This window comes from Rhizoctonia solani, chromosome 13 (genome assembly GCF_016906535.1).
Source record: "Rhizoctonia solani chromosome 13, complete sequence".
Lineage (NCBI taxonomy): Eukaryota > Fungi > Basidiomycota > Agaricomycetes > Cantharellales > Ceratobasidiaceae > Rhizoctonia > Rhizoctonia solani.
In genome coordinates, this window is record NC_057382.1 from 1465467 (window position 1) to 1492016 (window position 26550).

The following is a 26550-nucleotide window of genomic DNA, read 5'->3' on the forward strand; positions in this document are numbered from 1 at the left end:
TGTAACACACTGGCACAATAGTTTATATTTAATTGGAAACTGGGGGTTGTACTTTCATAAGTTCCCTAATGGTTATAGTACTATAACATGAGCATATTTACGACTGGTTGTAGTCGTAGAATCCCTTGCCGCTCTTTTTACCAAGCCATCCTGCGTCCACCATTCGTTCGAGCAGGATGCTGGGTCTATACTTGGAATCACCAGTACCTTCGTACAGAACGCGTTGAATAGCAAGACACGTATCGAGACCAATGCTTGATAGCGAAATTAATAAGCATACAGTAGTGATTTAGGTACAAAGTACTCACAAATCAGCTATATTAGAGGTAATAAATTAGTAAACTCCAGGTCATCGTGCGAGTTGCTCACCAAGGGTAAGGGGTCCCATCGGGTGATTCATCCCAATTTGAGGGTGGTGTCGATATCGTCCCTAGTCGCAACGCCCTAACGAACCAAGGTTAGCTTCACCAGTGTCATCAACCAGCGGTTCTACCTTTTCGAGACACATGATTGCTACATCACGGCAAATTGAGCACTGCGTCATACAAGAGGTAAAGAAGAAAAAGAAAGGTACTCATACCTTCATTGATGAATGGCATAAGTAGAGCTGAACAAGTGCAAATCTTAGCAATGGATCATCGTGAAAATCGGATATATATGCATACCGTTAGACACAAACCCGGGGACATCCTTCGAAACTGTCACCACTATCCAACAATTGAATAGTTATGATCGACTCAAAATAAACTCAAAGAAAGATAAAAAGGTGACGTCCTACCTTTACCACACGCCTCGGCGAAAGAGCGTGCTCGGTCAAGGGTCTCGGGCGTAGTTTGCAGACCAGAAATCAATTCCACAAGTTTCTTCGAGCGACCGATCAGTTAACAACGTAAACATCCATAACGTAAGTACTAACCATTACCGGGACAGGGTTGAAAAAGTGAAGACCTGGAGAAGTAGGACAACATGTCAAGGCACCAACGCTTCTGGCCCAACGAAGACTCACCAACGACGCGTCCAGCAGATTGCTTTCCTTGTTCTGAAGAAGGGCTAACACCTTTTTAGTGGGCCCCAGAGTAAGCTTTGTTATCAAATAATGATCGAGTCAAGGTTCAGGCTTACCGTCGGCGATAGCGGCGGCGGCGATTTTGTAATGCTAATCGAAGAAGTATTAGAAGCCAGAATGGCGTCGGGTCTCAATTCTTGTGCGAGCGATTGAACAATGAAAGCTTCAACGCAACGTTCTCGGATGCAGCCTTTTCTCATAACAATACGTTAAATCCGTTCGTTAACACCGGCCCAAGGTTTTGTGAGCAATGTAATAACACACACCTCGACGACCATATCCAGGTCCCTGAATCCTTTCAATCCCTCTTCGCCACGATCGTAACACGATCGCGTGCCTCCTTAGCTTCGGTGCTTTCCATTTTCCCCTTTGAAACTTCCTTGTCTAGAGTTTATCCATGAGAGCAAGTGATTTTTTAATTTGGTCCGAGGAGCGGTCATAGATATAAACCGGGAGCTTCGCTCGTACAGCCCCAACGTACGCAATTCCTAAGGCCCATGTAAATTTGGTGTATGTTACGACAATCAGGCGTCTGTCTGATACACACCTAGGCCCATTTGACCTCCTCCTAAAGTTGAAATATGAGCAACAGTATCAAGCGTGATATCTTATACTTGCCAAGTACTCCGAATCGCTTGATACCATGCGCAACAGCAGCCATCTCGTCCTATGGTGGTGGGTTTGCCCAATAATTCCCAATAATTCACGGGCGTTGGTTTGGTTTCCTGAACGGACCGGATCACACACGCATGACCAGCTGCTAGATCGGTGGCTGTGCTAAATCCAAACAAATCCCGCTTGGCAAAATGAATCTTGTCGTCGTGCGTGAGTTTATGAAAGTAACCCTCAACTGATTGAGCGTATATAATTTATTTCATTTTAACCAATCCCTCTCGTACGTGCGTGGGAGCCTGAAGCATGTTTGGCCTGAGTGTTACAGCCAGAACCGAATGACGTACCATCTCAAGATGGGTACATACTCATCGCAGGCCACAGTAACCAACTCAGGATCGAAGCGAGGAGGAAACAGCCATAAATACCCATATCCGAAACAAAATGTAAAGCTACAGTAGTCACATCTCACATCCGATGGATGCGAGGTCACCTCAGCTAAAACAACTAAATGAGAAATACAAAATAGAGCCATTCCATCCCGATTTTCCAAGAAAACTAGAGGTCACAGAGTCATAGATTCGCTTTAGGAAACGAATAGAAATGGGAGCCCGACCTGCGGGCTAATCGTCGTTCACCTAGCCAGTTTTTTGCGAGCTCGAAGGTGTTGGGAGTGGCCTTACTTGGTGAGCTACACGAGCCGGTGCTGGTGCTGGTGCTGCTGGTGGCGGTGGCGGTGGACGAGGTAATTGGTCGTACCCTGGTGGAAGTTCGATAACTTCACGAGTTCGAGGAGGAATTAGAGTTCCAGCATCCTCATGTTGAATAAACATAGGGTCGTCGTCAACGTCGCTTCGGGCTCCCGGGACGGATTCGCTGGCGCTCGTATCAGTCCCATAAATATGGAACGAGTCGCGGGTATCAGCGGTTTCTCTTGACACTACTTGTGGTGCACGTTTGCGTGAATGATCCGATGCGGAAGCACCTAAAAATCAGATGAGTAAAGAGGCCAATAGACTAAACGCAGATGGCGATATATGCGAATGGCTATAGAAGATTTGATCAAAGACCAACCTTGGTGGGCTCCATTGTACGGAAGAACAAACGGTAGGATAGCCGCACTTCCTGGGCGGCGAGGGCCGTTGTTCTGGTGGTTCTCGTCCAAACCATGGTTCTCCCGAGTGTTTTTGCGGTCAAGATCGACGCCCTCTGCCAGTTCTTGATGGGTTACACGCTTGCGGCGTCGCCTTCGCAAAATCGCCCATACCCCAAGCCCGAGGACGCCCAGTAACGCCAGTGTACCAAATACGGCACCCAATATTGGCCCAAGGTTGGAGCTAAGGTATATGCAAACGTTTAGCAATCTGATTAACTTTCAAACAATCCCCACATACCGACTATTGCCACTGCCCGATTCTGAAATAGAAGAGGCTGTCGGTAAGGCGCTAGTGGACGAAGTGGCCGTGGCCTCAGCCACTCCGGTTTGTGGTGCTGTAGCCGAGGGATAAGAACCAGATGCTAGACACCCCGTAGTTGTGCTATCAAGTGACTGGAGGAGTTGACTTGTCATGTTGTTTCCAGACCCATCACTATATATTAAAACAAATGCAGTTCCCGCCTCCAAGTTGAGATCCCAAGTGGTGGACTTGGAGCCCGTCAAGGGAGGCTAAAGAAGAAGAGTATAATACCATACCACATCGTTAAGCCATAATACACGTATTCGATTGAATGCACAAGATAATGACCATCAGAACTTCGAAATATTGGAGGGGTTCTTATGCTTACGTCTAGTTGGAATGCAACTCCACTTGGTACAAGACCGGCAATTCGTGTCTGTGAGGTTGCAGGCTCGGTCCAATTCATGCTCACAACTGAGCATTGAGCAAACGAGCCACGGATGCTGAAGATCTGACTGGGCTGTGTAACAGTGGAGTTTATGCAACTGGAGTCGGAGGATGACTTGACGGTTTGTATGCCCGAGATGCCCCCAGTGCCTAAGCCGCTGTTGATTTTTTTTTTTTTAAAAAAAAGAAAAGTAGCCATTTAGGAGAGTGTAGGACTTACAACCCATCATCCATGGCTGATACGAATCGAGTACCCTCTGGCCAAGGTACGGTAAAGGAATAGGAGCCAGCTCGTGATGAATCGCTCCATGCGCTCGTCGGTACGTCAAGTATGAGCGGCGCAAGCCCGAACGGAGCGACACGTACGACGAAGGGAGGACCTATAGACTCGGCCGTTGCTGCAGACCAGGTCACCGTCGTCGTCCCGCATTGCGTCGCGTCAGAGAAACTAGCTCGCCATGCTCGGCATAATGTACCCAGCGCGAGCAGGGAATAAAGATATTTCGTTATCATAGGCAGTTACGTCCAGCGATACTCGGCCAGATGGTCAATGGCGGAAGGGTGTCAGCAGGGATATGCGGAGTATGGGTGGTGAGAAAGAAACGTTCATGATCCTCAAGACCCAACAGACCAAACACTTCGAAAACTTGCTTCTAGTTCAAGATCCCCAAGATCACGTGTCATCCAAGAAGTTCGAGTTCTCTAAATTATGACATGATGGGAGATCATCACGATCTGTGCAGTAAGCAATCCAATCTGGCATGTATCGGACCGTATATACACATTTCCACATAACTCTGCTATTTTCGTACTCTTGACCACGATCAACCTATTTTTTCCCCCTCCAAGATGGCAATGATAGCTACCTCGAGCAAGATGAGCGATGCTGAAATTGTTCAGGAAGTTTTCGAACAGGCAAGTAAGCTAGACGATCTCACTCGAGTTGATATACTGACCCGCTTGAACCAGGAAGCAACTCTTCGCTTCCCTTCCTTCACCTCCAACGACGCCTTCCAAATCGGCAGCATTATTCGGGCTAAATTTCTCGCAAAGCACCTTCCCTACTCTGCATTCAAGGCAGAATCTACTATATCATCCATCGCTTCGACAGTATCGAGTGACGAAGACAAATTGCCTGAATGGGCCAACCGGGGCATAGTCGTTTCCATTTCAACGTTTACTGGACATACACTTTTTGCGTGTACTGTAGGTGCCGAGTCTGAGTCACACCTGATAACTGGGTTTGGGTGAGTTGCAATTGAACTTATGATATCAGAGGGCCTGTTTGACCCCCCCCTTTTTTTTAGGTCGAAGGCAAACGCAACGTTGTGAAGAGGTTTAATCATAGCTCGTATTATATGGGTAGGAAACTAGCAGCTGCCGGCAAAACACAAGAGGCAGCCAATCTGCCGTTCCCCGAGTACGCCACTCACGGTGGAGCATTCCCTGTCTGGCTGCAGAATGCACCGTCGTCCCGGTTGCCGTTATCGTCGTGAGTGGATTACCACAAAGGACGACCACATGAGTAAGTTCTGTGTTTGAGAAATTGAAACGTGACCTAACGCTATTTCAGTCATTGTCGAAACGCTCCGGGAGTACATCCCCACACTCAGTCACTGAGCACTCAGAACAATGAAAGTGTCAATAAAACATTGATTGCAATAAAACAATTACAGTTCATTCTACGTGTAAGAGTCATGAGTTGGGAAAATTACTAATACAAGACAAAGATTTATGCGAGAGGACATGAATTCGTGAATCCGAGAATCCGAACAGGGGTAGAAAACACAACTTTTTTCTTTCTTGCTCATACTCGTTGGTCGCCAAATTCCTCCTGTGGTCGTTGTTCCCTTGCCTCCTTGTTCTCTCGGGACTTTTCGCCGAGGTTCAACGTCTCAGTACCCATGGAGCTTGCGCTATCGCCACGAGCTCGCTTCTTGTGGTCAGGTCGTACAACGTCGGCGGTCGCGCTCCAGCCATGCTTCTCGCCGAGGCGGTTGTACCATGGCGTGCTGCGAACAAAGATCTTCCAGAGTTCAGCGGACAAGATGAAGACCAAGGTCATCCCGACGATGATACCCCACTCCCATGTGATTCCGCTTTGGTAGAAGACACGGGTGTTGAGACCGGGGACGTAGATCGCGAGAGGGACGGATGCGCAGCCAATCACGACGGACCAGAAGAGGATCTGGTTCGCCCAGAGGTCCTTGAAGAAGAAGCGGCCGGGCGTGATGTTAAACACAGAGCGGTCGAGGGCCTTGAGCTCCCATGCCTATAGAGCGCCAGGTGAGAAACGATTGATATCTTAGAAGATAAAAGTCGACTTACGTAGAACAAGATCTGGAAGATGAGTGTGGCAAAGACAGTCGAACGGGCACGGAAGACAGCATCACAGCCTTCGTTAAGCCCACGATTGCACTCTTGGCCGAGGTTTCCATCGTTGGCACCGTAGACCACGATCACAAACTGGAAGTCACAAGTCAGCTTGTCTGCTATCTTTATTGAACCGAGATCTACTTACAGCGGCCAGGCAGGTCGCACCCATAACAAACCCGTCTGGATAAATTCAGATTAGAAAATTTCAACAATATAGAGCAGGCCATAACTTACAGAAAAAGACATCGCCGATAACTTGAAGCGTGAAAACACCAGTCTTAATGTTATGCGGGGGGCGCTTCATAATATTCACGGCCGGCTTTTCCAAACCGAGACCAAAGGCAGGGGGGCTGCTTGTAACCATGTTGATCCATAGAATCGCCAACGGACTCAATGGGAACACACTAGCTCCTTGGCCGTCGATAAAGCAAAGACCGATTACGAGTAGAAGGACTTCGGCAACGTTGGTGGTGAGCAGATGCAGGACGAAACGCTGGATGTTGTCGAATATGCGGCGGCCTTCGCTGATGGCGGATCGAATAGAGTCGAAGTTGTCATCGGTAAGAACGAGGTCGGAAGCATCTTTGGCTACATCAGAGCCACCCATACCCATTGCAATGCCTACCGGCGCGAGTTTGAGTGAGGGCGCATCTGTCGAGAGTAATGTAAGTCAGGTGTATACATTAGTTAGCTGATGAACTCACCATTGACACCGTCGCCAGTCATAGCCATGTACTTCCTTCGCCTGGAACCAGCTTCAATCATGCGGACTTTGGTCTGGGGAGCGCAACGAGCAATAACGAGCGGAAGTTCCGGAAGTTGATCAATCTCCTCGTCGGTGAGCCTATCGAACTCGGCGGCAGTCATGATTTGACCATCCTTGCCCCCGACACGAGCGTCAGGACCAACAATCTCAATTTCGCGAGCAATAGCAGCGGCGGTGGCGGCATGATCACCCGTGAGCATGTGGACAGTAATACCGGCAGCTCGGCAAGCCCGGACGGCCTCGCGCGATTCGGGGCGAGGAGGGTCATAGATACCAGCGAGACCTAGGAAAGTCATTTCGCGCTCGGTATCCTCCCGACTGGGGTTTTCGGAAGATCCGGTAGTGGCTGAGCGGCGAGCAGAGAGAGCGAGGACACGGAGTCCTTGTGCGGCGAGAGTCTCGGTTTGAGCCATGGTAGCAGCGCGGAGGGCCTCGGTGAACGGAATAACCTCTTCGATACCTGAGGTCGGGTTGGCCAAACAGGTCGTGCTGGCTGCAAGGACATTCTCAACCTATATTAGTTGGTGAGTTTTCCATATATGCATATAACGATGATTTACTTACCGCTCCTTTGAGCAAAACCAAGTTTTCGTTCGGGCGTTCGCGGTCGGAATAAATGACACTCATACGTTTCAACTCGGAGTCGAAGGGATACTCGACAAGAAGCCGGTAGCGTCTCCCGTCCCTTTTATCATCAATCTCAGCGCCATCTTCGTCCTCTTCCTCACTTTGAACGCGGGCGAGTTTAGGACGTCCGAGCTGCAATTTGTGAGCCAAAACCTGGAGCGCAACTTCGGTTGGATCGCCAGTCGACTTCCAGACGCCTTCCTTATTTTGCGAGATGGTTGCGACGTTGCACAGACTAGCGCATTCGACAATTGCACGCAAGCCAGAGTCCAACGAACCGGGTTTGATGATCTTCTCATCCCCCGATTCGCCTGGAACATCTTCAAATACCCGCCCCTCGGGCCGAAGGGCTTCGGGTCCGGCCTCAACGCTAAAGCTCCTCGAACCCTGACCGGTACCAGAACCAGAGACCTTCTCGTTATTTCCAACCAAACCCGAAGCAATCCACAGCTTGCGGACCACCATCTTGCCCTGGGTCAAGGTACCAGTTTTGTCCGAGCAGACGTCCGTCACACCTCCAAGTGCCTCGAGTGCGTTCAACTTGCGGACAATGACGTGTTGCTTGGCCATACGGGATGTACCGGCCGACATAGTGATCGTAAGGACAGCGATAAGAGATTCAGGAATGATTGCAATCCCAAGGCTGCATTTGTAAATTTAGTTTGGGATAGCGTATAGCGAAATATGGAGTACACTTACGCAATAGCGTAGATGGCGACTTCATTGGATATGTTGAATCGTGCTACAGCAAAGACGATGATAGCCAAGATGATTGCACACTAAATAATAACGTAAAAACCTGCTCCTATCATAGAAGCCTAGGTACTTACGATAAACAAGAGATAGGCGAGCTTGGACAGTTTGATCTGAAGTGGAGTACCGGACCGTAGACCGCTAGATGTGCCCAATCAGATTTTTGTATCATCAGCCCAGTGGAATTTTACTCACAGGATAACCATAATGTGCTCTTTGATACGTTTAGGTAAGCTAATCTTTTGACCATCGCCGGTTCTCTTCGGAACGCGGCTGCCCTTTTTCTTCTTCATGGCTGCAGCGATGGCACCGACTTGAGTTCCCATTCCAGTAGCGACGACGATTCCGGTGGCACGACCCTTGACAACATTGGCAGATGAAAAGAGCATGTTGATGCGGTCGCCTACGCCAACATCGCCGTCAGTGTGCACTTGGTCGGGGTCCGGTCCGGCAGAGTCGTCAGCGGGGGGCTTGCGATCGGCTCCATTATGTAACCGGTGGACTACTTTAGAGACAGGCAAAGCTTCTCCGGTCAAAAGTGCCTCGTCACACTCGACGTTTGCGGCCGTAATAACACGCATATCCGCTGGGACAACGTCACCAAGCTTGATCAAGACTATATCACCTGGGACGACATGGCGGGATGGAACAGTTTGCGCTTCACCATCTCGCAATACGAGGGCAGTAGGGGATGATAGAGATCGCAAAGAGTCCATGGTTTTCTCGGCCTTGTATTCTTGGATGAAACCAACCGTGACGTTGAGAAGGATGACGGCGGTAATGACAGCACCTTCAATCCAGTCCTGCACACCCCAAGAAAGGGCACAAGCGGCGACGAGGACAAGTGTAAGTGCATTGGCTGTATAAAACTTAGCATCTGGGTCTGGGTGTATTATCAAACAACTTACCCATTTGACGAATTAAGACTTTGATGGCAGAGACACCTCCTTCGTCATCAAGAGCGTTCTCGCCATATCTGAAAGCAAAGCTCAGCACAATTTCAGGAAGGCAAAAGTTGAAACCAGCTTACTCTTCGAGGCGGCGTTGAGCTTCTTCTTGGGTCAGGCCATCGTGTTCACTAGAGCGCAGTTTGCGAATAATCGCTGCAGCATCGAGCAGGTGCGCTCGCTCCGAGAGTGGGATTTGGCCAGGTTGTGGTTGTTGCTGCTTGCCTTTGGCATTGACAGCGCGTTCGTCGATAGTGTACGACTTTCCAAAGCGTTTGCGTGAAAAGAGGCCCATATTGGGTCGTAATCGTGCTCGTTAAGTCGTAAGCCGTATACAATGACGGTCGTATAGAGCGGCAAACAATGTGCGCCAGAGGGATGGTGCGCGGTTTACGCCAGTGGCCCTTGCTTATATACCTACCCATTTCGATGGTGTCTAACGGCACTTTGGCTCGGCGCATACATGCAAACTTGGCATTATACTTGGCTGAGGTATAGTTCATTAGCTAGTGGCAAGCCTTGCCGTTAACGCCCCTGGGATGCTTGGCGTGCCTGGACCCTCGTTTGCATCACCCGACGCATTCGGTCTGAATTACGTTGAGCTCCAATGAATCTGAAATTACTTACGGCCTTGGCATTGCGTCCGGCATCATGCAGCTAGCGATAACACCGAGTACCGTCGCTAGTTCCATGCGGGATAAATCGCGCTTGTACCCCCAAATACAATAGAAGATTCTACTGGAAACAAGCTCGACGAAGCCAAGGCGCTTGGACAATCACGATATCTCACGAGACCTACAAATGCTTTGAAAACGAGGTACGACCGCGAGCAATTAGATTGTAATTTTCATTCGTGAGAGTCCAAATATAAGTACGACATTGTGGTGGATGCATACGGACCTCAGTACGGCCTTTGTACGGCCGCATTTCTCCCAGGTCCCTTTTCCTGCTTTGCCGCCGGCTGAGTACCGGAAGTCATGTGACGTCAACTTGGTCTTGGCATGGTGGCGCACCACCGATCCAGGACCTGGTTCCAAGATTTGCAATATCCGCTGGTATGCACTCGATTATTGATGAATGAACTGGAACGCTCAGGTGCTAGACAAGCTTTCCGTCACACTTTACGCGTGTTCCAATTTACAAGGGCCTCGGCGTCTGCCCCCTGTCTTAGGCTTCAGCCCGCGAGACAGCACCAGCCTTGACTCGATACGAGTCTATTGCCCTGGTAGACCGCCCCACTGTGCCCCTGAAAGCACCAATTCATCAATCATCTCAATTGATTAGAAATGTCCCAGTCCAACTTGTGTCAATCAAGGTTAAGAATGAGTTAAAATCACACATGGATATGATGATAGTCGTTGATCGAGAGGCGAGCACAATTCGCTCCCAGTCAAATGATTATTTGGCCCCTTGGCGTCCCAAGCTTGTAACTTTTAGATTTCACGTAAAGGTACAGGAGCTAATAATATACTAGTATCAGATGTTGGATACTCATGATTGTAAAACCAATTGCAAGAATTACCTTGGCAAGAACACAACTAGGAAAAATGGTGCTAATACGTACTCTAACGTTACCAGTTATAGAAATGACGTCCAGTTTTCAATATTTATAACTTGGTCTACAAGTGCTCCATTGCTTGGGGGGTGGAGCCACAGCTAGGCTATGACGTGATTATTCTCCTGTATGACCAAGTCCAAGTGGTTAATGCGGGAAAGAGAGAAATCTCATACACCATGCCGTTATAATAAGAGTGTCACGATGTTCATATTGGGTAGAGTCGGTAGGTTGATAGATCTTCCAAGCAGGGTATGATGCCTTGTTCACATCCCCCCGGCTCCTCCCCGAAGGAATCCCCCAAGTAGTGTGCAAAGAACTATAACAATTAAATACCCTGATAAATCAAAGGGAATAGATATCCATTGAAAAGTGACTCGCCTCAGGGATCATAGAAACAGGTACAACATCAATCGTCCGAATCCTACAATGCCTCGTGATACAACCCTAGAGTGGGCTGCCCTGAATGATCAATAACATCACCAGCAGATCCTCCCTCATAGGCCTGTGTGATAATATAATGTTCAAGTCACTCGGGACTCGGGTGGCCCGACTGACGTGCGTACGTGAGGGGGCCCTTGTTAAATAGTTAAAATACTTGTGATATTTCATAGCATTATCATCTTTTGTCGCGTACATCTCGAGAGATAGGGCCCGATATTAGGTCTTCGTTATTTATTAATGCGCCGTATCGTTGACCAGTAATATTGGGTCAAGATTGTGGCTCATGCCAGTCTGGAGTTTACGTAATGTGAATATAGTGGTTGTATGTAGATGTATTGATATTGTTGGGTTTGATTTCCCCTATCTATTACAGCCCTGCCAATATGCTCGAATAAGTATGCGATCCCTACATTGCTCAGTCATTAGATGCAGGCTGTAGGGTATATCATCCCAAGCGATCCTACTGTTGCAAGCTCCCATTGATCAACATTGAGTAATAATCATAGTGGACACGCATATATCTCTCATATAAACTATACATATTGTACACTCCAAAAAAGTGAATAATAATAAGAACGAAGACGAACGAATTGCTTGTTGCGTATCTGTCCAAGCTTATGCGATCACACAGTACGACCCTGACCCAGATCCACCCGACGTCTCTTGATCTACGGGCTGCTCAGCCTCAAGGGTGTAGCTATAAGTGTAGGTGGCACAAGAATCCATGGTGTGATAGGTATGCCTTAGATAAGTCTGTATATGCAAACCCAAGTAGACAAGTGCAGGAGAGCTGGACTACTAAAGAAATCTGCTTCTGCGTAGGTTGGGTTATATACCTCGCGTTTGCTCTTATATCGTATTGTTCAGAGCTCATTCGCTAGATACAAATATGAGAGTACATGATGGCTATTGTTGTGTGAGGGGAGGTTGCTGAAATTAGATGATGATCACTTTTGATACTGCAAAGTGATGGTGGGTGGACTGCGATGAGATTAGGCAACCTTTCAGTATATGACGTTTATGAGCTAGCGCAATCACACGTACTTCGTGGTGCAAATTTACTATAGATGAAATACGCGTCGAAGCAGTGTGAATTGATTGCTTTACTCAGGGTGCACGATCCATGCGGTAGTGACACTGGTAAGCAGGTTGATCTAGGCTATTGTCCTCAGTCAGACTGAGGTTATAGTGTTCGAATCATTATGCACAATTGCACGCGTAACTATTGAAGGCAAACACAGAGATTATATATTTTGGTACAGTGCGCTAGTTCCTCTGCCATATTGACCACGAATCGCGACCCATTCAATCCTGACCACTCAATTGGAAGATTTCAAACATTTGTTTGTATCCATTTCAAATGTCTCATTCAACATTCCATTTCCGCATTCGTGTGCGTGTAAAACATCCAAAACTGTAAAAGTACAACACAGTACAACTCGTTGAGTACATAATTCGACATGAACCAACAAGTATCCAGAAAGTCAAAAGTAATAATAATAATAAGAACGAATAAGGTTGGTATGTTTTTTTTTTTGCGATCTTGCGACCGTTTCATGCAATAACGCAGTAAGACCCGGTTCCGCCTCCGTTGCTGGTCTCTTGGTCAATGGGTTGCTCGATCTCAGTAGGGTAGGAGTAGGAGTAGACGGCAGCGGAGTCCATTGTTAGGTAGGTATGAGTAGTTATGAGTAGGTTTGGTAAGGTAAATATGCGCAGACGAGAGTGCCCGGTTACTGAGGAGACGAGGATTCCCTTGTTCAGCAACTTTATAGCTTGAGCTGCCCATATCGTCTTTTTGTTCTCAACGGCCACACTGAAGAGAGGGGGAAGGCATTGTGAGCCATGTGGGCGATCACAGTGCGAGATGCTATTGTCGCAGCCTGATTTGGTAATCCGAGTAGCGATGATCGACAGAAATGCCTATGGTCCCTTTGATGATCCGCTGACCGATGTTATAACACTCGTTCCAGAGCACGCTCCCAGAGACCAATTAAATATTATCCTGGAAGATTCAGAGTAGCGTGCAACTTGGTTGCAGCGTGGACGCCATCGGACCTACTATGAGCGATATTACTGGAGGTCAGTTGTTGCCGACGGTGAGTTTGACGTGCTGCCCCAAGGGACCAGCAGGGAACAATGGTATTGAAATTGCGTGGCCGCCAGGCAATCGACGATTCGCTAATAAATCGGTGTGGGGCGGAGAAATGCGGGGAGGTAGGACAATAGGTCCATGGTGTCGAAACCTCATTCTGGTGGGCTATTGATCAAAACGCGTTCCCGATCCCGAATTGCAAATTACTACTGGTAATTATTGTCTTCACTCTATTATGGATTATTGTGCCATCTTTACACTCATCCATATATAGGAGTCAATTATTCCCTGCTTGGACGTTTGTCCCACACATTACATCTGAACATATATCCTTCCCACGCTTCGGACGTAACCTATAGTTTTATTTCCCAAGGTGGCCTATGCAACTCGCTGAGGTAGAGCGGGACGAGTAGCTCAAATACTGCATCGGCATCTCACTAGCAAGCGAGTGAACCAGAATAAATATTCGGATTGAGGTCTTTTAAAAAATTGATAACCATCGGTCAGCCTACTTCTGTACATATTTTTTATGAAATCGAAGCGGGCAGGCTGATGGAGATAGCGGTCATCATAGTGAGTAGCGCTAATTTTAACGAGTTCTTTAGGCATAACGCTAATGTTAGCCTTGAGCTTGTAAGCAATATATGCGCTTTGTCATAAAACATTACAATTATCTACTTAAGTTCAATAAGTATAATGATGGGTATTATCATATGAAGGTATTGTCCTCCCGCTCTTTGGCATCTTTGACAGAATCAACCTTACGTTGTCGTATATAGTTGGATCCGGGTATTCCAGAGAGTCTTCTGTTCAGGCTGTACGCGTGCTGAAACGATGGATGGTCATCCGATAGTGGCTAGATGAAGGCATGTGTACGCAATCTATAATCTAGATTCTGTCCTCAAGTCGATCAGACGCATAGCCATCGGGAAAGAAATCCATCCTTGCATTGCGTACACGTAAACATGTCATTATTTGATCGGCGCAATGGCGGTACGTTCCCGAACTCGTGCCCAAATAAATAGCGCTCCCGCTGTAAACAGGCACATATTCTTTACGAGGAAATAAGTGACACGTTGTTATCGAAATAAAGACCCTTCGAGCTCGTACCTCGTGCTACCGAATTGGTAGTGTTGCGAGTCATGCAGATTACTGGCACCATTTCATCTCAGCTCGGGCAGCTATTCCTCAAGAATTCCGAGTATATGGCCATAGCGTTTGAACATTACAGCTGAGTAACCTCTGCTATCTTGATGTTGATAGCTATTTCTGTGGCAGCCTCGCGCAATTTTAAGAAAATATGTGGCTAGAGGGTATAAAACGTCTCAGTAGAAACTCCAAAGTGAATAAACCAATCTTCACTCTCCCACTCTCACTATTCTCACTTCCCGCTTCACTAAATGCAGCCATCTCCAAGAGGTCGACACCTTATGTTTTCGGTCTTCACATCCGTTCCAGACACATCATTCTACCCTGCCGGAGCTGACGAGCGAATTGACCACTGGACTTTTCGCCATGTAACATTCTATGCGCTCCCACTCCAGTCGCATGGTCAATTAAACATCTGGCTCATGGTAATAGCCCAATCCAATGTTACAAACGGTGCCTGGAGATACCTTTGGCTCGATCCGGTTACCGACGATCACGACGGCAGAATCACCGGCATACGTGTTGAACTCACGGATGGGGCCCCGCCTTCAGGTGTCGTAGCGGAGTTCAAGGTCGAAGAGAGCGTATTTGAGACTCAAGACAAAGGCGAAACGCACCCCCGCCCGGTACACTACTTCCACTACGAGCTCATGGCTCATCTACGTGATGGGTTTACCCAAGCGATGCTATTGCCTCACACTACTGGCAATGAGTTCCAGTTCTACTTGAACTACATGTACTTCTTGGTTCGAGCTGGGGTGATTAATGAGGCTGACGAAATTAGGTTACACGATGTGTTGAGAACTCAATGGGTGTATTATAATACCACTCTAACTCAGTCGGGTCAGGTATGGCAATAATGTTTTGAACTATGCGCATGTTATGATGTATTGTCTCGTACGAAGGTCGTTTAGTCACTATGTTGGAACAAAGACTGTGGAAGCTTGGAATCTCTAGAATTTACTTTGAGCTTTGGTTAACGTTTTGTTAGATGACTCTGATAAATGTCTTGGTGGCTCAAAATAAATGGTAGCCACGTAAACCACATGTTCAGACGCTTGAACTCTGCATGTTGCTTAATGTGGCTTCTGTGGCATGCTTCACTTCATCCATATGAAGGTTCCAGTTTGGTGCCAACTTGAATCTTTGATCGAAGGTACACATATCAGTGGTGACCCTCATCCCAAGTGTTCCGGCTTTATAGGGGTCGTTGAGAGTTCGTGTATCTGTAAGTGCCTAATGGCAGACAGTCTCTCAAGGCCGGAGCAAGTGCAGAGATATATACGAACTTATTGGCACTCCTGTGAGGTAGCAGGAAGCATTAGATTGGCGGGATATTGCTTAGACCATCCCTTATTCCTGATAAACGTGCTGTAGCACTAGGTGGGTGGTCAAGAAAAGGCCCTTTGTTGTTTGTTCGTTTCTCTAAGAGAAAGGCGATGTCATGAAGTTAAATTGGCATCAAGATGCGTGCAAATATCGTAGTGGACTAAACAAATCGAACAAGAGAAAAGACAAACAGAGCCAGGCATCTAGCATCCACCACGCAGACGGAGCACCAAGTGAAGTGTCGACTCCTTTTGGATATTGTAATCTGAAAGGGTACGGCCGTCTTCCAGTTGCTTGCCTGCAAAAATGAGACGCTGTTGATCAGGGGGAATACCTTCCTTATCCTGAATCTTTGCCTTGACGTTGTCGATAGTATCGGAAGACTCAACCTCGAGCGTGATCGTCTTTCCCGTCAAGGTCTTAACGAAGATCTGCATACCACCACGCAGACGCAACACTAGAAAGAATCACATGCATGAGGACCCCACGCGTCATGAGGATTGTAAATTAGTAACGTACCAAGATGAAGAGTCGATTCCTTCTGGATATTATAGTCAGAGAGAGTACGGCCGTCTTCCAGTTGCTTTCCGGCGAAAATTAGACGCTGTTGGTCAGGAGGGATGCCTTCCTTGTCTTGAATCTTCGCCTTGACATTGTCGATGGTGTCAGACGACTCGACTTCGAGTGTGATGGTCTTGCCAGTCAATGTCTTGACAAAGATCTGCATGCCTCCACGAAGACGGAGGACTGATAAAATATGAGCATAATTTGAACAAAGAGAGGGGTGATCATCATACCAAGGTGGAGAGTGGACTCTTTCTGGATGTTATAGTCGGAAAGAGTGCGGCCATCTTCGAGCTGTTTGCCCGCAAAGATGAGACGCTGCTGGTCAGGAGGAATGCCTTCCTTGTCTTGGATTTTGGCCTTGACGTTGTCAATAGTGTCCGAAGACTCCACCTCGAGGGTGATGGTCTTTCCAGTCAAAGTCTTTACAAAGATCTGCATCGTTGTGGCTAGTCACCATAAACATCATGAGCAATAGCTCTCAAATAAATATAAATAGCGTGTGTAAACTCACGAATTTCAGGTAGTCGGAGTGAACTAAAAGCAAGGTGAGTACGACTAGGTCGTGGTGAGGGACGGAAAAGGGGAGCTGGGAGTATCTACTTTATTAGGCCACTGGCGCTTGCGTCACGACGCGCCACGGTTTCGCTAAGCGCTAGGAGTTACACATCGTCCTCCCGTTGTTCCACGGCTAAGTTGTAACATATGCGGCCAGGTCGTCGTTCGCACAACCAACCGCATACATCGTCGCATAGTGTTTTCTTCTTAGTATGTCTGTCACTACGCTCGTACCAATTCACACACAGCTGTATGATCTCTCCCTATTTAGATTCATTTTCAATTTACCTGCCACATACACAACATCTTCTAAAGAGGCATGGCCCACATATATCGAGATAGCGTCTATCCAGACCACAGACGTGACCGTGTAGGGCATCTTACTCGTGCTTTATTCAAAATAATATTCTGTATGTATTGAAACAGCGTTCACCTCAGCTCCCAAACGGTATCCTTCACGGGTCTACCCTCGAGGAAATCCTTCAAGTTTCCAAGCGCTCGGACCTCCATACCGTGCTGCGATTCCTGTGTCTCTGTGCCCATATGAGGGAGTAGAGTAACGTTGCGGAATGTAAACAATTTGGGATTTACTTGAGGCTCGTTCGGATAGACGTCAAGACCAGCAGCGTAGAGCTATCAATAGCAATCGAATCAGCGTCATACATATCTTCTACCAGTAGTATGCATCGCTTACATGCCCATCCTCAATTGCATGGATGAGCGCCTCCTCATCGATGACTTTTCCTCGAGCTGTGTTGATGATTATGGAACCCTTCTTCATCGCACGAATAGCCTTTTCATCTACGAGATGGACGGTCTTCTCGTTTAATGGTACGTGGACACTATCCGATACCCGATTAGTGTGCTTTCCAGGTGTCAACTACACACATCAAGTTACCTGAGAACGTCAATCTCCGCCAACATCTTCTCCTTGTCCGGATAGTACTCCGCCCATTCAGGTGCGTCCTTCACTGGGTTTCGCGAGTGGTACAAGATCCGTTTCATAGGGAATGCCCTCGCCAATTTCGCAAAGTGTCCACCGATTCCACCCATACCAAGGATACCAAGCGTCAATGCGCTCGGATCATGAGCCGGTGCGAGCCCCCCCTTCCATTTCCCTTCTCGTACGTTACGTTCCGCGATAGAGAATTGGCGGCAGGCAGAGATGAGGAGATACAGCGCAGTCGTTGCCGTCCCGTCATCAACTGCTCCGGGGGTGTTGCTTACGCCTATCCCGCGAGCTTTGCAGACAGCGACATCAATTTGATCATATCCGGCGCCATTATGCGCGATCCATTTGACAGATGAAGGTAGTTTCTCGATCAGTTCCTTGTCAAAAATGCCAATGAAATCTGCCGAGGTGTTATGTCGGTAGATACCAGTGATATTAGCGTAGGTGGTCGATAGTTCCTCATAGAATTGAGCGCGGGATTTAGATTTCATAGGCTGTAATCGGATAAGTGGATCGTGATATGGATACTGGCTGATAATTTACTTACAATAATCTCGGCAAGAGGTCCAATCATCTGTTTGGCATCCTCATTCGCCCAGACGAGGTCTCCTACAGGCAATAGTCAGACGCATTAGACTAGTTGCATACGCGAGCTATTATTAGTACATGCCACAGATGAGAACTTTGGTTGGGGCCATTTTTGTAGGTCAACAGAGTATTGATGGGCCGAAGGGGTAATGAAGAAACTGGGGTTTCTTCAATGCGTTAGCTATTTTATATAGGTTAGTACGTCAGTCGATACAGTCCCAATTTCAACGACGGTGTAAATACCTCGGGCCGACATCCGAGAAAAGGCGCCGAGCGACAGACCATAAGTCACGGGACAGCCTGAAACTTTCCAGTACCATTTCGGCGCCGACAGACAAATACATTCAGCGCGGGCATCCATGAGCTTTTGCCCGATCCGATGATTAAGTCAAAGGCTCATGCTGACTGATTTATGCGAGCTGCCCTGTATTACATTCATTCCAGAGCATATGGCGTGACCTGTAGAACCTAATAGAACTCCGAAACCGAGAACAGGGGATATTTAAGTACCTCAAAGATCGCACACAGCTCGATTGTCCCAAATTTCAACCCCGATAGACCTATTGAATCTCATTTTCTGATATCATGGCTGAGCACAAGGCATCCCTTCTTCTCGAGAAGCACGGCAAACTTGAAGTAAAGACTCGCCCCACTCCTACCCCACAAAAGAACCAAGCTCTTGTCAAGGTCACTGCTGCTGCGAGTAAGTTATTACTTTAATGCGCATATATATTTCTCTGACTGAACGAACACTGTCTTAGTCAACCCTGTCGATTGGAAGGTCAGTGCACGTTTATTCTACTCGATCTGTCCGTATTTAATTAACAATTTTGTAGATCATCGACTACGGTATCTTTGTAGAAAAATTCCCCGCCGTTCTGGGCTCCGATGGAGCTGGGGTCGTTGAAGCAGTTGGTCCGGAGGTGACTGACTTTGATGTCGGAGATAGAGTGTTAGTTTCGCAGTTTACAGTATTTGTTGCCTATCTGATGTTTCTGAATAGTTTTTTCCAGGGAGCATACGGTCATGATGACGAAACAACGTTCCAAGAGAAAGCGATTGTCCAGACCGATATTATTTCTAAGATCCCAGACAACATCACCGACGACCAGGCATCGACCATCCCACTCGCTGCTCTTACTGCGCTAGTTGGTCTCTTCCAGAAGACTGGCGTTGATGTGCCAGTGAATGGTCCCACTGCCAACGGGAAGGGTGTTCTGGTTCTAGGAGGAAGTTCATCTGTTGGTCAATTTGGTGGGTGATCTTGCGGAACATCTACTTCGCACTACTTACCGGCATGGGCTTGATCAAGCTATTCAACTTGCTCGCATCGCTGGCTTCTCGCCTATTGTTACGACTGCGTCGGCCCAACACAATGACTTCCTCAAGTCGCTTGGAGCGACCCATGTGTTTGGTCGCGACGTGGATGCAAAGACTATCCAATCTTTTTTTCTATGCCCGTCGCTCTCGTTCTGGACTCAATCTCCCAGGCTTCGACTCAGGAGCTTGGTTTCAAGGTCTTGACTACCCCCTCGCCCGTGCAGGGCGCCCATCTTGCTACTGTGCTCCCGCCCGATGACTCGGTCAAAGAGAAAAATTCTGGAGACAAAATCACCGTACATAACATCTTTGGTAGCTCCCATCAGTTCAGGGACCTAAGCGTACCATTCTGGCAAACTGTTGGTCAGTGGATCAAAGATGAGAAATTTGTGCCTAACCGGGTACAAGTCGTAAAGGGAGGTCTTGCCGCGGTACCGGAAGCTATAGATCTTTCGCGCAAGGGTGTGAGCGGTGTGAAGATCGTAATCCACCCTCAAGAGTAAGGGCAAGAAGGCAACTACTTGTACCTGTATAATAGCGTTAAATATAAGCAAACTCAATTGCCTAATAGCATAGCAAGGGGTGGATTGGGGATGTTTTAACTTAAGACTACTTATTATACTAGTCCACAATACAATGACCGCAATTGGCGCGCTCAACTTGCGGACATACCCAAAAACAAATACATCAAAGGTATCACACACCCATACTTAAAATTCAGGTGAATGCATAGGCACCATGAAGATGAGCATAAAAGCAATCCTGTTGCATGCTTAAATATCTCAGAGGCAACTGTCCTAAATTTGACTGGGTTGAGACCTTGAGTTGAGGCTCAGGATTTGGACGTCAGTTTTAAGGTGGCACTCTGGTTCCTGTATGCTAGCTACTCATGTTGACTTACTGGTATTCATACTCTTAAAATCAGATACTCATAAGCTTGAGTACTCAGTATAGTATCACTCTCTTTGCATATTTCAGTAATTTACAACCCAACGCAGGAAGCCAACAGGACGGAGGCCATGTAGTGCAGTCAAAATACCGATATAGAAGGCTCTGCGCCATTTTGTCATGTTGGCCAAAATAGACTTGATGTCCTAAGGCAAGATGTAAAATTACGGTCCAGTTAGCAAGGGATTGCATCTTGGATTAGATGAGTGTTTGTATGCACTCGAACTCAGTTGGTGTCCAAGGGGGGGGGGTCACTTTTTTAGTTGAGACAGAGGTTCTATTTTTTCCTTTGTCTCTTTTGTGATCTTTTCCACTGCTTATTGTAAAATCTGTGTTTCTATCTTTCTCTTTGGTTCTTTAAAGAGCAAAAAGATATATCAGCAAATTTGGTTGAAGGATCTCTCTTTTGGGTCTTTTTCCTCTTTAAAGAGACAAAAGAACTGCCTCCTTGCTCCTGATGAAAGCTCCTATGTACTTGAATACCCTAACGTACCACTCTGTGTGTTCCCTTTGCAGGACGGCTATACTGGTTAATTTGTTTCATTGATGAGCATCCATTATCAACCATCAATTCGGGTGTTGCCCTTGAATCAAACCATACTATTTGCCTCATTGTCTGTTGTCTTTGTCAAATGCCACTGAGTTCTATGTTTTACTGTGTTTTGTCCTTTGCTTGGTCATTTTTGCGCTGTCTTAGGCTTGATGTGGAACTATAAGCATTCAACGCGGGTTGAAGCTGGGCTAATTTCAGATGAGACAAATTGTACCTAATTTACGTCTAACAAATGAGTATTGGATCAGTTAGCGCGGTAGATTGATAGTTTGCTGATCAAGCCAAACACCCGCGTTGGCCGGTTTGCAACTTGCTGTATGCGTATCGCGCTCCTACTGTATATTCATTCCAAACTACATGACGTGACATATGAAACCTAACAGTGCTCCAAAATCAAAAGCAGATGGTATTTAAGTACCTTGAACCCGCACATACTTCAACGATTCAAGCCCTTGATCTCAATAGCTCTTATTGAAACTCATTTTCTGATACTATGGCTCAGCACAAGGCATCTCTCCTTCTTGAGAAGCACGGTAAACTTGAAGTAAAGACTCGCCCCACTCCTATTCTGCAAAAGAACCAAGCTCTTGTCAAGGTCACTGCTGCTGCGAGTAAGCCCTTACTCTGATGCACATATATATTTCTCTGACTGAACGAACACTTTCTTAGTCAATCCTGCCGACTGGAAGGTTAGCACATGTTTGTTCTGCTCAATCCATCCGTGTTTAATCATTGGTTATGCAGATCGTTGACTATGGCGCCCTTATAGAAGACTTCCCCGCTGTTCTGGGGATCGATGGAGCTGGAGTCGTTGAAGTAATTGGTCCGGAGGTGACTGACTTCAAGGTTGGAGATAGAGTGTGAGTCTCATATTTTACGACTCTCAACCTGTTATCTGATGTCAATATGTAGTTTTTTCGAAGGGATTTACCGTAGCAGCAATGAAACAACGTTTCAAGAGAAAACCATTGTTGAGACTGATCTCATTTCTAAGATCCCAGATAACATCACCGACGACCAGGCATCGACCATCCCAGTTGGTACTATTGCTGAGTTTTTTGGCCTCTTCCAGAAGACTGGCGTTGATGTGCCAGTGAATGGTCCCACTGCCAACGGGAAGGGTGTTCTGGTTCTAGGAGGAAGTTCATCTGTTGGTCAATTTGGTGGGTGATCTTGCGGAACATCTACTTCGCACTACTTACCGGCATGGGCTTGATCAAGCTATTCAACTTGCTCGCATCGCTGGCTTCTCGCCTATTGTTACGACTGCGTCGGCCCAACACAATGACTTCCTCAAGTCGCTTGGAGCGACCCATGTGTTTGGTCGCGACGTGGATGCAAAGACTATCCAATCTTCTTTTTCTATGCCCGTCGCTCTCGTTCTAGACGCGATCTCCACAGATTCGACCAATCATTTGCATTAGATATCTTGACTACTCCCTCTCTTGCACCAGGCGCACACCTTTCGATCGTACTCCCGCTCGCTGACTCAGTCAAGGAGAAGAACCGTGGAGACAAGGTCACTGTACACGCCGTGTATGGTGTCCCTCATCATTTCAGGGACCTAAGCGTCCAATTCTGGCAAACCGTTGGTCAGTGGATCAAAGATGAGAAGCTTGTGCCTAACCGGGTACAAGTCGTAAAGGGAGGTCTGGCTGCGCTACCGGAAGCTTGGATCTTTCGCGCAAGGGTGTGAGCGGTGTGAAGATCATAATCCACCCTCAAGAGTAAGCGCGAGAGGAAACTACTTGTACTTATAGAATGGTCTTCAATCCAAGCGAGTTTAACTGTCCGATAGTATAGCAAGAGGTACATTAGGACGCTTTAGCTTAAGGCTGTCAGTTAATTAGAAAGATATGGCTCATCATTTGGGTTATTAGTAGCTGAGTGTTGGAGAGATTGTCAGCTCAACCAAGCGTACTATATTCCCATAGGTCGGGGTGGCGTGCGCGAATCAAGTGACATAGCTACGATTCTCTAGTGCTGTCTTCGGTATACCGCAGATGCTTGAGTTTTATCTATCACGATTCGACATCAGAGGCCTGAGTTGCTACCAAATTTTCTCAGATACTATAATGGTTTTGACTAGACTTCGAAACCGAAAGCTTTCCAATAATCAGGGCAACAATGTAGGTGCCATGGCGAATAACCAGATGCCCAAAACACTTGCGTTGAGCTTATCTGCTGCCAAGTAACCAGAACATTAAGCACCAATCCCATCGATCAACCTTGTTAACGTTCAAGCGGGCACTAATATAAGATATACTGGAGGACTAAATTAGTATTGAGTCCCAGGTCAAACAGACGACCAGTTGCTTGTAACATTAAGGTCCTGGAAGACTCGCACCAGTATGGTCAATTCAATACCACCCTCCCAGGGGAATGGTTTGAATGAAAGACAGACATCTTTCGCTCGATCAAATGCGCTACTATGAAAACAGGAGATCTTGTTATGGAATAGAGGATGAGTAGTACCTTGAATTCATGCACCAACTCGGTAATTATCATGTACATGTAGAGTAAAAAGTGGTTAGAGTAAGGTCACATAGTTGATAATGTATTTTAAAAGGAATTATGAACCACTGGCACAACGAAAGAAACCAAATACCACCTAATATTACATACCAACGACACGCAAGCATGCCAGTCGAAGGTCATGCCATACCACTGGACCCAGACGTTTTGGTCGCGACCATATCTCGTTCAGTATTTTTATGATATCGTTCCCTGAAGTGGGCCGACGCGAACACTCGGGTTGATTCATCATACGTTGGTGGATCGCGTCTTGTTCTTCTACCGAGTGTGTGGCTACGCCTAACTGTGGTGGTTTGTGAGATAAAGACTTCATAAAAATACGAATGGGTATCGGACATACCATGATGATTGGAAGAATCAAAAACACATCGGGGTTCCTCCCCGGCTTTACTCCCCGGAAGAGTTCCATAAACCTCGCTTGTGCAAGCCTGACTCTAGAATCGATAGATTCTGCTCCACATAGACCCTGTCCTGTATGTTAGTTACGAATAGGCGAGGTAGCAACCACACCCACCATGTATAAGTAAATGTATGCGGCCTGGCGCCAACATTCCTGTACGACAAGCCTGCTCACTAGCAACGATGGCTCCTCTGATAGCCCCAGTACGGGTCGGAAGCCCGCAATCTCCAATTCCAGCTCTCGGATTGTTGCTGTATCAACGCAATCACCACAGTCTTCTCGTAGAGCATTCATTCGAGCCAGGGTTATTACCAATCTATCGGGGACGCCATAAAACCATTGCATCCCAAGGTAATCCTGAATGTGCATTTTGGATTCGGGTACATCTTGTGTGAATGCAACGTCGTATCGGAAGAACATGGGGCGATTCATGATGACGCTCATCAAAATGTCGAATGTGGCAAAGTATCGGAGCGATAGATTACTTTGAAGTAATAAGCTCGGCAGGTGCACAAACTCATCTTGGGGGCCCGGGCATGCACGACGAAAGATGGGAGCACTGAGTTGCATGAGCGATAGGATATTCGATAGTGGCAAGTATTTGAACGCCATTGAAAAGAGCTACTGAAGTGTTTAAGCCCCTATACGCGGTGGTAAACTGGGTCATACCTCGTGCCCGAAGATAAATATGTCAGCAGCAGTGGGTTGATCCAGGGTTCCGCGTGAATAGTTAGTAGTGGCTGCCAGGAATTGCTGACACATGTGAGTCTGGAAGACGGTAAAACTCGGTAGGTCATCAAGATCATATATGGTGCTACTCCCAGCAGCCCACGTGAAATCTGAGACTAGCTTCAACTTCCATCTCGCCGATTCTGAGGCTTCATATTGACGAAAGACATATGTACGCCCTATCTGGATAACCCGAAGGGGATCGAACATCATTTGTGTAGCCCAAAATGCGTCTACGCAACTGGTTCAGAGCATATTAGATTGCTTGCAAATTAAAACACTCACACGCATTTAGGATAAATGGCAACGTGTTGCTTTCAACATTCCGATCCAAGGATATCATCCTTGTGAAATTATTATTCACATCGTCCGAAGCTTTGGAATTTCCGGAAACACTGCATTCGTTGCCATGTTTATCTGGTTTTGACTCGATGGGAGAACACGCTAGATTTGTTTGAGTAACTGTATGGGAAGGCACAGTCGAGGAATCGTGATCTTCGTCTTGTTTTGCGAGACTAAGCAAGGCATCAAAAAGACTTGCTTGACCTGGTGTCATTGAATGGGGTTTTCGATTATGGGAGTTTGTTTCCGCCAGTTCCTGTATGTTGCTTGGGTCTTGCGTGCCGCACATGCTAAGTGAGGGTGACCTCTGAGGAAGTTCTTCTTCCCTCTCATCGAATCCTATGCTCAGAGTGGTAATAGATTTCTCTAAAAAGGAAATTAAGAAGGGTGGAAACACGATCATAGAGAAGATAGAGAACGGTATGATCGAAGCTTACCTGGATCGGTAGAGACAAATGAACGATGTTGTGGGCCAACACTCAATTCTTCAACTACATTGTTCAACGAGGACAGTAGGTATTTTGTGGTCACGATTGCATTGTTACTCATCCCGGTTAATTTGGTATGCATACTCGAGGATGTAGTACGACTGTGGGTAACTTGTGTTCGGTGTTCGGTAGACGCCTCTGTGCTCTGATACGTCTCGCAAGCAGAATAACTCGGGGACTGGTGCCTACGTTGTCTATCCTGGCTGTGTCAAGGTCAAAATTTGGACAAACGTGGTATTGAGGGCCGGACCTCACCCATCTCGATCAATTTCACGACTTATAGAGCTTGGATAAAGCATGAAATCGATATATAAACACTGGTCAGGATGATTGTTTGCATGCTGGCTCCTCGGTTGTCCTCGGCTACAGTTGTCGCCGAGTCACATGACTAATTACTGTCTTCACTTTGGAAATGCGTCTCTGCACGGTTGCTGTGCTGTGACATCGGAGGTTGTCAATCACGCGTATATTGTACAATCCATATGAGAACGTGGAACCGTGTAAATTAGCATTGTTTATGTGGCTGAAGAACAAGCACATCTCATGAAGTTCAGCAGGCTGGCATACATTAGCAAGCTGAAAAATTTAAACATTCTAAGGCGTTTTGAGGTAAAGTTCTATATGGTGCAGTATAGCTGATAATAGAAGATAGAATGAAATATGGCTGAAGCCAGAACAGACGAGAAATTTCGAGAGGTCGGCTGTGGATAGCATGCATTAAGCGATGTGATATGAGACAAAAGGGCCAGACCACTAAAGCCCGCGCTCAACCTTGCAGCTGGTACCACGACTGGTGATCAAAGCAACCATGTGATATCTGTCCATGATGAAGTGAGCTTATAGTAACATGAGGTTGCGGGGTCGGGAACAGAATTTCATGGTGTTGAATGGATGCGGCTACTTCCATTCCAACTAATTCCAGTTGAATGACTCAATGTTCTTGCTACATCATCGCAACCGTACGTGTCTGCGACCTATTTTGAAACTATTGGCTTCATGTCCTTTCGCAA

General features: G+C 46.9%; 7 protein-coding genes across 7 annotated transcripts; 3 read left to right on the forward strand and 4 right to left on the reverse strand.

Moving 5' to 3' along the window:
* Positions 1-97: 97 nt before the first annotated feature.
* RhiXN_07290 (3-hydroxyacyl-CoA dehydrogenase) lies at positions 98-4035 on the reverse strand (the record flags this gene model as incomplete). Its single annotated transcript, XM_043327106.1, has 15 exons — positions 98-254; positions 309-315; positions 370-430; positions 494-513; positions 581-607; positions 666-707; positions 779-863; positions 917-948; positions 1007-1057; positions 1123-1156; positions 2362-2663; positions 2753-3015; positions 3073-3344; positions 3464-3680; positions 3743-4035. The coding sequence occupies 15 exons, from the start codon at positions 4033-4035 to the stop codon at positions 98-100; spliced, it is 1863 nt and encodes a 620-aa protein (XP_043185578.1).
* A 336-nt stretch (positions 4036-4371) lies between these two features.
* Positions 4372-5018, forward strand: RhiXN_07291 (uncharacterized protein; the record flags this gene model as incomplete). Its single annotated transcript, XM_043327107.1, has 2 exons — positions 4372-4769; positions 4889-5018. The coding sequence occupies 2 exons, from the start codon at positions 4372-4374 to the stop codon at positions 5016-5018; spliced, it is 528 nt and encodes a 175-aa protein (XP_043185579.1).
* Positions 5019-5329: 311 nt separating this feature from the next.
* On the reverse strand, positions 5330-9286 carry RhiXN_07292 (potassium/sodium efflux P-type ATPase; the record flags this gene model as incomplete). The annotated part of the gene is made up of 11 exons (XM_043327108.1): positions 5330-5794; positions 5851-5988; positions 6044-6078; positions 6133-6549; positions 6603-7176; positions 7229-7934; positions 7991-8070; positions 8122-8185; positions 8240-8903; positions 8953-9020; positions 9075-9286. The coding sequence occupies 11 exons, from the start codon at positions 9284-9286 to the stop codon at positions 5330-5332; spliced, it is 3423 nt and encodes a 1140-aa protein (XP_043185580.1).
* Positions 9287-14515: 5229 nt separating this feature from the next.
* RhiXN_07293 (uncharacterized protein) lies at positions 14516-15094 on the forward strand (the record flags this gene model as incomplete). Its single annotated transcript, XM_043327109.1, has 1 exon — positions 14516-15094. One exon carries the CDS (start codon positions 14516-14518, stop codon positions 15092-15094), a length of 579 nt encoding a protein of 192 aa, XP_043185581.1.
* Positions 15095-15766: 672 nt separating this feature from the next.
* Positions 15767-18586, reverse strand: RhiXN_07294 (ubiquitin family protein; the record flags this gene model as incomplete). The annotated part of the gene is made up of 10 exons (XM_043327110.1): positions 15767-16020; positions 16083-16310; positions 16361-16576; positions 16642-16664; positions 16985-17074; positions 17119-17318; positions 17380-17527; positions 17584-18131; positions 18185-18246; positions 18508-18586. The coding sequence occupies 10 exons, from the start codon at positions 18584-18586 to the stop codon at positions 15767-15769; spliced, it is 1848 nt and encodes a 615-aa protein (XP_043185582.1).
* A 224-nt stretch (positions 18587-18810) lies between these two features.
* Positions 18811-22470, forward strand: RhiXN_07295 (alcohol dehydrogenase; the record flags this gene model as incomplete). Its single annotated transcript, XM_043327111.1, has 11 exons — positions 18811-18928; positions 18987-19006; positions 19062-19177; positions 19229-19479; positions 19538-19647; positions 19716-20009; positions 21549-21657; positions 21716-21735; positions 21791-21906; positions 21959-22209; positions 22268-22470. 11 exons carry the CDS (start codon positions 18811-18813, stop codon positions 22468-22470), a joined length of 1608 nt encoding a protein of 535 aa, XP_043185583.1.
* A 1193-nt stretch (positions 22471-23663) lies between these two features.
* On the reverse strand, positions 23664-25622 carry RhiXN_07296 (Fungal specific transcription factor domain; the record flags this gene model as incomplete). The annotated part of the gene is made up of 6 exons (XM_043327112.1): positions 23664-23864; positions 23922-24047; positions 24096-24602; positions 24651-24943; positions 24996-25418; positions 25490-25622. 6 exons carry the CDS (start codon positions 25620-25622, stop codon positions 23664-23666), a joined length of 1683 nt encoding a protein of 560 aa, XP_043185584.1.
* Between the last annotated feature and the right edge of the window lie 928 nt (positions 25623-26550).